The sequence below is a fragment of the Leopardus geoffroyi genome, chromosome E1, assembly GCF_018350155.1.
Source record: "Leopardus geoffroyi isolate Oge1 chromosome E1, O.geoffroyi_Oge1_pat1.0, whole genome shotgun sequence".
Classification (NCBI taxonomy): Eukaryota; Metazoa; Chordata; class Mammalia; order Carnivora; family Felidae; genus Leopardus; species Leopardus geoffroyi.
Window position 1 is genome coordinate 43,012,072 of NC_059330.1, and position 12,334 is coordinate 43,024,405.

At 44.5% G+C, this 12,334-nt stretch overlaps 1 protein-coding gene across 1 annotated transcript in view; it reads right to left on the minus strand.

Annotated features, from left to right (window-relative positions):
* EFTUD2 (elongation factor Tu GTP binding domain containing 2) overlaps positions 1-12,334 on the minus strand; it is a 40,821-nt gene that overhangs the window by 15,204 nt on the left and 13,283 nt on the right. Inside the window, exons 7-11 of the mRNA XM_045489199.1 lie at positions 12,240-12,275; positions 9,505-9,595; positions 8,491-8,573; positions 5,463-5,629; positions 3,084-3,208 (exon numbers count right to left, since the gene is read on the minus strand). Of these exons, the coding sequence (XP_045345155.1) occupies positions 3,084-3,208; positions 5,463-5,629; positions 8,491-8,573; positions 9,505-9,595; positions 12,240-12,275 (502 nt within the window). The remainder of the gene's footprint in view (positions 1-3,083; positions 3,209-5,462; positions 5,630-8,490; positions 8,574-9,504; positions 9,596-12,239; positions 12,276-12,334) is intronic.

A 12,334-nucleotide genomic window follows, 5' to 3' on the forward strand; every position in this document is an offset into this window, starting at 1 on the left:
TCATCTTTTACCAATTAATATTTTTAGTTTGACTGTAACTCTTTTTTTTTTTTTTTTTTAATTTTTTTTTTTTTTTTTCAACGTTTATTTATTTTTGGGACAGAGAGAGACAGAGCATGAACGGGGGAGGGGCAGAGAGAGAGGGAGGCACAGAATCGGAAACAGGCTCCAGGCTCCGAGCCATCAGCCCAGAGCCTGACGCGGGGCTCGAACTCACGGACCGCGAGATCGTGACCTGGCTGAAGTCGGACGCCTAACCGACTGCGCCACCCAGGCGCCCCGACTGTAACTCTTAATCCTGGTCAGGCTGAGCCAAGCAATGGTGGCTTTTAGAATTCAAGATCGTCTCAATCAAGAGCTCCTGTTAGTCAATTTGGTCACATCACCAACTCTGTCATGAGTATTTCTATCTAGATGATTTCACTCAAGATGCCATAAAGGATATTCATCACTTTTCCCCTAAAGCCACGCTCCCCTTCAGACCATTCCCCCTTTTATTGAGGCTACCTTGGCATTTCATCCAGGTTCAAAATCTTTTTCTTCCCCACTTTGCTAATTACCAAATTCTTCCCTTCTTTCCCACATTAGTGACTCTCTCTCCTTTGAACCACTGTGTCTTTTACACGCCTCTATTACTGCACCTTATAGTACAGCATACTCACTGGACTGAGTTGCTTGAGTGCTCACAAGAACTAGGCCTAGCGTGCTGAAGAAGTTTAATAAACGCTCAGTGGAAGAAAGGGTGAACTTCTCTCTGGTTCTTCTCCTCCTTTTCAATCTCACTAATAACAGGAACCCAATATTCACGATCCTGTATCTGAATACTGGTGAAAATGTCTAACCGGGTGTTCCTTCCTGTACCCACCCTTCTTCCTGGCCTATCTTCTATCAGCTTTGCACGTGTCAGCCTACCCCAATCTTTAACAGCTCCCAACTGCTCACAGGATAAAGTCAAAATTCCTTAACCTGGCATTCCAAGCCTTCCTCAATGTGGTCCCAACCCAGCTTGCCCACAGCTTTACTTCAACTCTCCCCTTTGGTGAAACAGTTCACCATTATTAAATAGGCCATGGGTCCAAACCACCCACCTCTGTGCCTCCTCTTTCAATGCTGCGAATCTAGAACTCCCAGCTCTCTACTCTCCACCTGCCCATGAAGCCCCATCTCCTCCTGCCCAAACTGATGCCATACACTGTTGTTCAACACTCTGTAGGTTTCCGTCTACCCCTTGGACAGAGTTCTTAGAAGTCAGAGATTGTTCCCCATGCGTTGCCAGATTCTTAGTTAAGAGGACATGACATCAACTGTGGAAGTACGGTGTGATGGAAAAAACATCAAGTAGATTCTAGTCCCAAGCTCACCAGTAGGTTCTGTAACCCTGGGCATAGTTTTCCCATATGTGGAATGAAGGGGAAGGACTCAATGATCTCTGATATTCCTTTCAGAGCTTTCTAGAAGTCCCAAACATGACTTTTCTCCCCTCCCCTCCTTTGTAAAAATGTAAGTATATAGAAAGAATGCAAATGGGGGAGAGGGGCAGAGGGAGAAAGAGAGAGAATCCTAAGCAGTCTCCATGCTCAGTGCAGAACCCAATGCAGGGCTTGATCCCATGACCCTGGGATCATGACCTGAGTCAGACGCTCAACCAACTGAGCCACCCAAGTGCTCCCATACACGGCTTTTTCAGGAGGATGATATTGGAACCCAGAGCTGGCTCCTTTGTAAACTAACAGTGGGTTCCTAGGATGGGCAATACTTTCTCCTGAGGCTCAGGGCCATTTTCAATCAGAAACGAAATCATTAATACACTGTAATTACAGAAATGGTCTTGGATTTTGCTTCACATGCTGATGTAAAGAATATTCAGAGACCTGGAAACCAGAACCCTACTCAGATAAGTTTTATTTATTATCCATCTACTTTCCCTTTTCAAAAGAGCCATCTAGAAACAACTAAATGTATACCTAATGATAAAAAAGTAGTTAAGTTATAGCACAGCTATACAGGGGAGTAACTGGCAGTGACAGAAAATAATTCATAGAAATGAATTTTAATAAAATAATTTGGCCAATTCCTGTGATCCGATGCTGAGTGAAAATTTATCTGTGTTATGTTTTATATATTATACATGTCCCTCTATAAAATGTGATCTCATTTATGCAGAACATTAAACACAGAAAGAACTATAAAATGTTTGCATGGTTATGGTAATGAGGTTATGGGTGAGTTTTGCTTTCTTGATGAGATTTTACTGTATCGTCCACATTTCTACAATGAGGATGCAGTGGATAAGTACATATTAAAAAAACAAACAAACAAGTTGCATTTGCCCATTTCTTTCACAAGAGCAAAGACGAGGTTGAAGGACCACTGAGTGATGAGAACAGAAACACTGGAGCTCCAGTGCCTGTCAGCTGTGAGACCTCTCACCGGGCCTCTCCGCAGTCCTCAAAACGGGGTGAATTATGACCTCCTCGAAAGGACAGTGTTGGACACTCAGGACATGGTTGTTACCGGAATCTGAGGGAATCGGGAGGCACAGAGGTAAAGAGCACAGGAGTCTCCTGGAGTTGGGAAGCCGGCCCCAGAGCTCTGTGCCAAGGCTCCGGGACCTGTAAAATCATTCAGCTGGGTATCCCGGCGGACTGCAAATCCAACTTGAGCTCTCAAGTAGGCCTACAAAATGTCCATGTGCCTACAGATGGCTGGAGAGACAGCTAGAAGAAGCACCACTAGTGACAGACATTCCATCCCTGAGGAAGAGGTCTGAAAGGGCTTTGCGGCCATGGAGAATTACTCTCGGAAAATATCTGTCTCACGCTAACAAAGATTCTTATTCCTAAAATGAGCTCCCTTTTCACCCATTTCTTCCACAGTCACCTTTATTCTTCTATTCTTTAGAAGCCACTTGGCCCAAAGAAAGGGCCTAGGGGCCAAAAAGAGACCGAAACGTGACAATAATAGTTGATAAAATGCTCCCCCAAACAGGGGACCCTGGCATGAAGCCAATTCTAAACTCTTCAGCAGGAAAGGCACCCGTGACTCTGGGGAAGCTGGGAGACAGCCCGCCAGCCAGAGCTTACCGAAGGTGTCAGCATAGATCTTGGCAAAGGAGCCGAGTGTGAAGCAGATGCTGTACTGGGAGCTGGAGAAGCAGACGTTGCCCAGGAGTGGGGAAAGGATCAGGTTCTCATCGGTGGAGTACATGCTGAAACAGAGACAGTCATGAGTGCAGAGCCGGGCTGTGCAGCAACACCAACATAATGCCAAGGGTGAAGGGCGGGGACTCTGTGTCATCACCCCTCTCCAGCCCTTGTTCTCAGAAGGGGCTTGCATAACACACTCAAGCGCTGCCAGCAGCCTGGCCCAAGAAAGTGACATGATGGAGTTGTCCCCTAACTCCCAGTAACAAGCTGACTTCCCAGTGCTGGGAACTTCATGCATGATCCTGGAGAAGTTAACTGCACCAGACAGACAAGGGGAAACTTGGAGGTCAGAGACAAAGCTCTTGAAACACAGGAAAGGAATCTGATGTGAAAGTGGAGTACCTTTTTGAGAAATCTCAATTTCACAAACACAAACAGACATAAATATCAGAAGTGAATAAAAAACAAAAGAAAAAATAAGGGCAACTTTGCTCCCCACTCTCACTGCCCAGTTCCTCTTTATTTTATTAGGCGTTGTTATACAAATTCACATGAAAACTTTATCTTAAAGGCCACACAGAAGCCACAGCATCCCAATTTCACTAAAGTTTCAAAGAAAACCAGCTGTATACAGGAATTCAATCCACAACCCTAGCCTCACTGACAGATTGTTTTATGTAATTTCTTAATTTAGAAGTGAAAGTATTGGCTTCTAAAGAGCAGTTTCCTACCTTATTCCACCATATCCCAAGTTATGTTCCCCAGAGGCAACTGCTTTCAACTCTGTTAAAGCTGCTTTCAGAGCAATGGTCCTCATATTTCTAAATAATATGCTCACGTTGCTGTTTCTTGTTTAGAGGCTGAGATTAGACTTCTTATTTTGGTGATCAGGATTTAGCCCCATCCTCTATTTTAAGGTAATAAATAAGTTTATCACTTCATCTTTGGGGTTCCTGATATTATGTTGGTCTCCAGTCATTCTCGGCCCTTCTGGAGCCAGGGAGAAGAGATCACTGTTGAGAATTAGTACTACATACGGGGGAGGCTCCTGAAGGTAAATCTGTCTCTGGCCACGGAGGTACCATCCCCAGTCCTTAACTGGAGAGGTGTTCTTTCAATAGGACAGCCTCATCCTGGGCCCTTCGAGGGGCCACAATAAGTCATCCAGTCCTTCTGTCAGCCCGCAGATAAGACTGTCTTTATGATGTATTTAACCTATTCTTCAAAGTCACCTTGATACTGTATTGTGAGGTCTCCCAGCCATCGCTCATACTTATTAATATAAGCCTGAAATCCATCTTGCTGAAAAGCAGCTATGTCCACAAAAACAACAGCCAATAGTTCCTTCACTTACTGAATCTGTGTTAATAACAGCAACTAACATCATTCATGGGGCAGGTACTGCATGCTAAGCACTATGCTAAGTGGGTTACATCAAATATCTACCTGATTTCTTAAAAAAAAAAAAAAAAAAAAAATTTTTTTTTTAACGTTTATTTATTTCTGAGAGACAGAGCACGAGCGAGGGCGGGGCAGAAAGAGAGAAAGAGAGAAGGGCGCGAGAGCACGTGCGCTCATGCTGAGCTGTCAGCACAGAGCCCGATGTGGGGCTCAAACCCACAAACTGTGAGACCACGACCTGAGCCGAAGTTGGATGCTCAACCGACTGAGCCACCAGGTGCTCCAAATATCTGATTTCTTATCACATCCCATTAGGTAAGCGTTATTATCATTCATTCCCTTTTTACAGAGGCAGAACCTGAGGCTCTACAAGCATCACTTGCCCAGGTTCACACACTTGGTATGGGGTGAAGGCGAGACCAAGTTGAGAGTCCCAGGTATTGAACACAACACAGAAGTGAAGGTGGGTCTTAGGCTGTACAGCCGGTGAAGGCACAGGGTCAATGAGGCCGAGGTTGTGGAGTCAAACCCTATACAGCCCTGGAATGTGCCCCTAGCCTTGTCCAAAAAGCTCGTTATGTACTCCCAAGAAATCAGGGTTGCCCCCCAGAGGTGTTCAAGGTTAAGATTTGTAAAAAAACAGAGTTCCTGAGGACAGGAAATCCACACCTGGGGTCCTATACCTTATTTATTTATTTATTTATTTATTTAAGTTTATTTCTTTTGAGAAAGAGACAGTGCAAGTGGCGGAGGTGCAGAGAGAGGGGGAAACAGAATCCCAAGAAGGCTCTGTGCTGTCAGTGCAGAGCCCGACGTGGGGCTCGAACTCACAATACTGTGAGATCATTACCTGAGCTGAAACCAAGAGCTAGACGCTTAACAGACTGAGCCATCCAGGAGCCCCGGGTCCTATACCTTATTAATCCGTTGACCTCATCTACGATGTGGCGCAGCTTATAATAAGCATCAGTTGGAGGCAGCTTTAGCTCCAGGATCAGCCGGTCAATCTTGTTGATGCACACGGTGACCGCCAGCCTCTCCTGTACTGCGTGCTTGATCAGCCGCTCTGTGTTTAGCATCACCTGAGAGACACAAGACCCAGAAAGTGGTGGTAAGAGCAAAAAGGGCAGAAAAGTCCAGAGCAAAGCCAAAGAAGGTACTATCTGAAAACACAAACTATGAGGAAAAGAGAACCTCGGGAAACTGATTACTGGGTGTAAGCAGAGGGTAAAGAGGGCACCTGGCAGGACTGAGATACGACTAAACAGCCTGATGATGCTGGGAGCCAGGTTTCTCAGTGCTGGAGAAGGGACAGAAGCAGGCTTAGGAAGCAGCTATGGTACTGAATGGAACTGTGGGCATTAGGATGAAAATACGATTTCTTCTTTTTTTATTATTTATCCCATTTAATATGTATGTGTAGAAATAGTTGGGGCACCTTGGTGGCTCAGTCAGTTGAGCGTCTGACTTGATTTCGGCTCAGGTCATGATCTCAGTTTGTGAGATCGAGACCCACATTAAGCTCTGTGCTCACAGTGCAGAGCTTGCCTGGGATTCTCACTCTCCCCCCTCTCTCTGCCCCTTCCCTACTCACGCACATTCTCTTTCTCTCAAAATAAATAAATAAAAACGTAGACAAAAAAATAGTTATAGATGAGTGTGTGTATGTACTATCTGTGTTCAGTGAAAAGATCTAGAAGTAATGGACCCCAGGAGCAGTGAACACACCATGGCGTTTGTTTCTATCCCAGTCCCCACTACAAGGAGCCAGAGCTCCTTGAAGAAATAGCTGATTCCAGGACTGGGACAGGGAAAGCACAAAATGAATCCAGAACATCTTTTTGTGCCTGAAAGTAAGGAAGTACTCCAAAAAAGGTGGGGCATGTCAAAAGAACAAAGGAGCTCTACCTAACCAAATCTGGGATAGAGCATCAAAATATGTAAGGAAAGTAATGGATTATAACCCACTGAATGAAATAAAAATCCACGTATCCATACTGACAATAAATAAGCAAACGGGGGAGAAAGGAAAGCCCTTCCTCAAAATAGAATTCCAACCAAAAAATATAGGAGGGGATGCCTGGGTGGCTCAGACAGTTGAGTGTCTGACTTTGGCTCAGGTGATCTCATGGTTCACAAGTTCGAGCCCGGCGTCGGGCTCTGTGCTGACAGCTCAGAGCCTGGAGCCTGCTTCAGATTCTGTGTCTCCCTCTCTCTCCGCCCCTCTTCCTCTTACACTGTCTCTCTCTCTCTCTCTTTCAAAAATAAATATACATTTAAAAAAAAGGAATAATAAGAGTTAGAAAATCATCATTTGCAACTACTATGGAAATAAACTAGGAATGACTAATGGAGGATAAAACTTGGGGTGCCTGGCTGGCTCAGTCAGTAGAGCATGCGACTCTTGATCTCGGGATCATGACTTTGAGCCCCACACTGGGCATAGAGCTTACATGAAAAAAAAAAAAAAATTAACAGATGATAAAACTAATAGGCAAAGTTCGAAAAGGAGTAGAATGTATACAGAGCCTCAAGGTATCTCTCCACAAATTATTTATTACCAAGGGGGAAAATAGTAACTTTACACAGGAGAAAACTGGTAAACCCACCTTAACCAAGCAATCAAAGTTAGCATCACCAGTAATGGGATAAGGTAACACCATGGGCCTCCTAATGTGATGGACTAAGAACAATACAGCTACATTTGCACTTGTGTCAAAAATAACCTGAATGCGATCAGGAGCAAACATTCAACGAGGCCAAATAGAGAGACATACTACCAAACAAGTATAATTTATACTCTTCAAAAATGCCGTTATAAAAAAACCAAGAAAGGCTATTGAATAGTTCCAATCAAATGATTCCAATTAAGAGACTGAAGAGACATGAGGACTGAATGCTAGGCAGCATCCTTGATCAGAAAAGAAAATTCTATAAAGGACACTACTGGGACAGTTAGTGAAATTCTGTAAGGTGTGGAGAAAAAGATCTGTACAACAATATTGTATCAATGTTAAACTCCCTGATTTTGGGAACTGTATTTTGGTCATGTAAGTGAATGTCCTTGTTCTTAGGTAACATGCTGAAATACTGTATTTTGAAATAATTCACGGGGAAAATACACACTCATATGTGTGTGTATACATCTACAGAGAAAGAATTACAAAGCAAATGAGGGTGCACTCCTTGTACTGTTTTTCCAACTTTTCAATAAATTTGAAAGTATGTGTATTCCAAAATGAAATCAAATAGAAAGAGGGGGAAGAAAAAAAAAAAAAAAAGCAACTCTGGCTCCCTCTGCTGGCAAAATCACCAATGACAACATGAACAAGCTTAGCCAAATTACCTAATCTCTCAATTTAGAAATATACAAGATGCCTTGAGTCTTCTAATTCCAAACTCTATTTTAGAAAAACTCATTGGGGCGCCTGGGTGACTCAGTTGGTTAAGCATCTGACTTCGGCGCAGGTCATGATCTCACAGTTTGTGGGCTCGAGCACCGCACTGGGTTCTGTGCTCACAGCTCAGAGCTTAGAGCCTGCTTCAGATCCTGTGTCTCCATCTCTCTCTGCCCTTCCCCAGCTCATGCTTGAGCTCGCTCGCTCTCTCTCAAAAATAAAATAAACATAAAAAAATTTAAAAAAAGAAAAACTCATTAATATTTAAAATCCATTTACACGAATATACTCTCCTCCCTCTTTTAATTACATTCGTCATTTTATTTTGGGTCCTATCATTTTGACCTTCACTGGACAAGGAGTGAAGAACTCATACTGAGAAGTAATTGTGACCTTCATAGGCTGCCTTAATTTCAGAGCAAACGTGAGCCTTAATCCCACAGACTTCCATCATCTCTGGTTCCCAGCTCACTCAATGCACTAGGCATTGTGTGGGGCAAACCTAACATGGAGGAGGGATCATAAGAGGGTAGCAGCAGACTCACCCCTTCAGCCGCATCGATGAAAAGGACAACTCCATCTGAGATGCGCAAGCCAGCTGTGACCTCATCAGAAAAATTCACATGTCCTGAAAGGCAAATACCCAGTAAGTCACCTGCGTGGTGGCAGGATGACGCAAATTAACTTGTAGGTAGCCTAAGGGAACACTGCAAAGCATGTGAGCCCCCAAACATGCCCTTTCCCTTCTCCCCACAACTCCCTACATCATATAAAATTCTACCAGGTAGAGTCATGTGCTTGGATTAAACTTTTATACAGGGGGTCCCCAAACACAAAAAGAAGGAAGTGTTTGCCTAGGAGGGCAATAACATCGACATTCACACACCAGCTAGGTCTCATCAGCAGTCAGCAGAGTTCTGGGAGGCACAAGACGATTCAGAGGCTGGAGAAAGGGCAAGAGGGCCTGGTGCATGAGAGATAAGCCAAGGTGCTGCTGGTGGGGGACAGGGACAGGGGCTGAGAGGTATCAGGGCACTGGGCATCCGAGGATGAGAAGAAGGTCAACCTGTCAAAGCTCCAGTTTTTCTACTTAAAACTCTGCCCTGAGTTGGTCCTTTCCATTAGATAAAGACACAGTCTGTCACAGGCAAGGTATGCTGCTCCTGTGACCTGTATGTCCACCGCCACTTGGTGCACTGACCCCACGGTTTCCTTCAAAAGACTTAGTGTGCCCGAAGCCAGGGCCATGTCTGACTCACCTTCATTATCAAGTGTCTAGCATGGGGCCTGACACAGGCTGGAATGAGTCAATGAATGAGACTCCCTAATATTTAAATATTTTAGAGCAGAGCAAAGAGAGGAGCGAAATAGAAGGCCTGCTGCACAGTGCCTGCTAATTAACTAGTCAGAAGCAAAGGAGACAGTGAAAAAGGAAATTATCTCAACGAAAGGAGAAGTGAAGGAATGTAAACACCAAGTTGAAATGCTCTGTTCTATTCTGGAAAGAGAGCACAAAAAACAAGGAGGGCAAGGTTCTTATAGTAAAAGGAATGTCCCACCTGGAGTGTCCATGATATTGAAGAGGTAAGACTTTCCTTTGGTATCTGGCAAGACCACTGTCACTGGAGTGCTTTTGATGCCAACACCTCTCTGAAATCACGAAGAAAGAGTGGTCATCGGGATTTCTTCCTATGCAAGAGGAGTTCCTTCTGCTCCAGGGGCTTGCCAGTTGCTAGTAGTTACACTGACGTCTCTTCTTGAGTGTTATTTTTATCTAGGCCTCTAATCAGAATGACCCTGAAGATGAGCTATCTTGGTGTTAAACATCATTTCTGCAGAGGTCTCGTTTAAATACAACAAAAGTAAAAATAGGGGCGCCTGGGTGGCTCAGTCGGTTAAGCACCCAAGTCTTGACCTCAACTCAGGTCACGACGTCACGGTTTGTGTGTTCGAGCCCCATGTGAGGCTCGGCGCTGATGGTGTGAGGCCCACTTGGGATTCTGTCTCTCCCTCTCTCTGCCCCTCTCCCCTCTCTGTTTTCTGTTTTTCTCTCTCTCTCAAAATAAATAAACTTAAAAAAAAAAAAAAAAACACAAAAAACCAAAAGAACAAGTAAAGCGGGATTAAATCTTAACAGAGAATCCAGGATCCTACGATCTTAATACACGGTTAACAAAAAATAACTAAAGCATTTATATAAGTGAAATGAAACATCCTGCTGCATTTTAGGGTTTCAAAAAAAATTAGACCCTTTTGGCCCCCACTGCCACCATGGCACCCATGAAAAAGCCTGTGACAAAGGGGCGCAAAAAAAAAAGTTCTGAAGTCTACCCTTGACTGCACCCACTTTGTAGGAGATGGAATCATGGATGCTGCCAACTTGGAGCAGTTTCCTCAAGAGAATCAAAGAGAATGGCAAAGCCGGGAATGTTGGTGGAGGGGTTGTAACCATTCAAAGGAGCAAGAGCAAGATTACTGTCTTTTCTGAGGTGACTTTTTTCCAAAAGGTGTTTGAAATATCTCAGCAAAAAATATCTGAAGAGGGGCACCAGGGCGGCTCAGTCGGCTGGGTGTCGGACTTCGGCTCAGGTCATGGTCTCACAGTTTGTGAGCTGGAGCCCCACGTCAGGCTAGTTGCTGTCGGCACAGAGCCTGCTTCGGATCCTCTGTCTTCCTCCCTCTGCCCCTCCCCAGCTTGCGCTCTCGCTCTCTCTCAAAAGTAAATATTGGGGCGCCTGGGTGGCACAGTCGGTTAAGCGTCCGACTTCAGCCAGGTCACGATCTCGCGGTCCGTGAGTTCGAGCCCCGCGTCAGGCTCTGGGCTGATGGCTCAGAGCCTGGAGCCTGTTTCCGATTCTGTGTCTCCCTCTCTCTCTGCCCCTCCCCCGTTCATGCTCTGTCTCTCTCTGTCCCAAAAATAAATAAACGTTGAAAAAAAAAGTAAATATTAAAAAAATTTTTTTTTAATTTGAAGAAGAATAATCTGTGTGATTATATGTAGTTACTCGCAACAAAGAGAGTTATGAATTGTGTTACTTCTGGATTAACCACGATGAAGAAGAGAAAGATTAAAATGCATTTATCTGGAATATTTTTTTTAATTTTTTAAATATTTATTTATTTATTTCAATGTTTTTATTTATTTTTGAGACAGAGAGAGACAGAGCATGAGCAGGGGAGGGGCAGAGAGAGAGGGAGACACAGAATCGGAAGCAGGCTCCAGGCTCTGAGCTGCCAGCACAGAGCCCGACGCGGGGCTCGAACTCACACACCGCGAGATCATGACCTGAGCCGAAGTCGGACGCTCAACCGACTGAGCCACCCAGGCACCCCTAATATTTATTTTTGAGAGAGACTGTGTGAGCTGGCGAGGGGCAGAGAGGGAGGGAGACACAGAATCTGAAGCAGGCTCCAGGCTCCGAGCTGTCAGCACAGAGCCTGACGTGGGGCTCAAACTTGCAAACCGTGAGACCATGACATGAGCCAAAGTCGGACGCTCAACCGACTGAGCCACCCAGGCGCCCCTATCTGGAATATTTTGTATGAGTTCTTGAATAAAACTTGGGAACCAAAAGTTATAAAAAGAAGTAAGTATTAAAAACACTCTAGTCATCCATGTTAAAAATCAAAAGCTAACATCTGTTAATTACTTATCATAAGCTTGCACTGTTCAAAGTTCCTTCAGTAAATAAACCGCATTTACGAACTTGAGCTCTCCATGTGGTCATTTAAGAAACAGAGACAGAAATAAAGGAGAGAGGAAAGAGAGGGGTCAGAGAGCAGGGGAAAGATCCAGATGGAAGAAAGAGCCACCAGCTGGAACGGGAAAGACAGTGAGGTACGCTCACTGCTTTACACAGAATAGAAGCACAATGACAGAGGTACCCACTCTGAAAGAGAAGCTACTCCTAGAAAGAGATCATCATATAGATGGAATCATCTCATGGGTTTTGAGGATGATGTCATTTAAAAAATCCTGTTGGGTTTCTATATAACTTATTGCAGAAATGTAGATATCACCTCTTGGGCTTTGCCCTACTAGGCCAAATTAAAAGTAAGGGTAGGAAGGTCCCCCCATCTACCCTAAAGCTTGCCTGCCCAGCTCTCTTTCAAGTAATATATACAGATCAGGGGACGACTGGGAGAAGCAGCAAGATAAAGAGATGTGAGGTGGGAGTGAGAGAGGGAGTACAGTATAGAGCAAAGTGTTAGCATAAAGGCTCCCCCACATTCCCTATAGAACTCCTGATGGGTCTGGTGTGGGCAACAATTGGATTTCCCCAGGAACACCTACCTCCTGCTCTGTGAAGAGGATGTCAGTGTAGCACAGCTGAAAAAAAAATGAAGCGCTGTTACCAACTGACTTCAGACTCCTCTCCCACACAAACC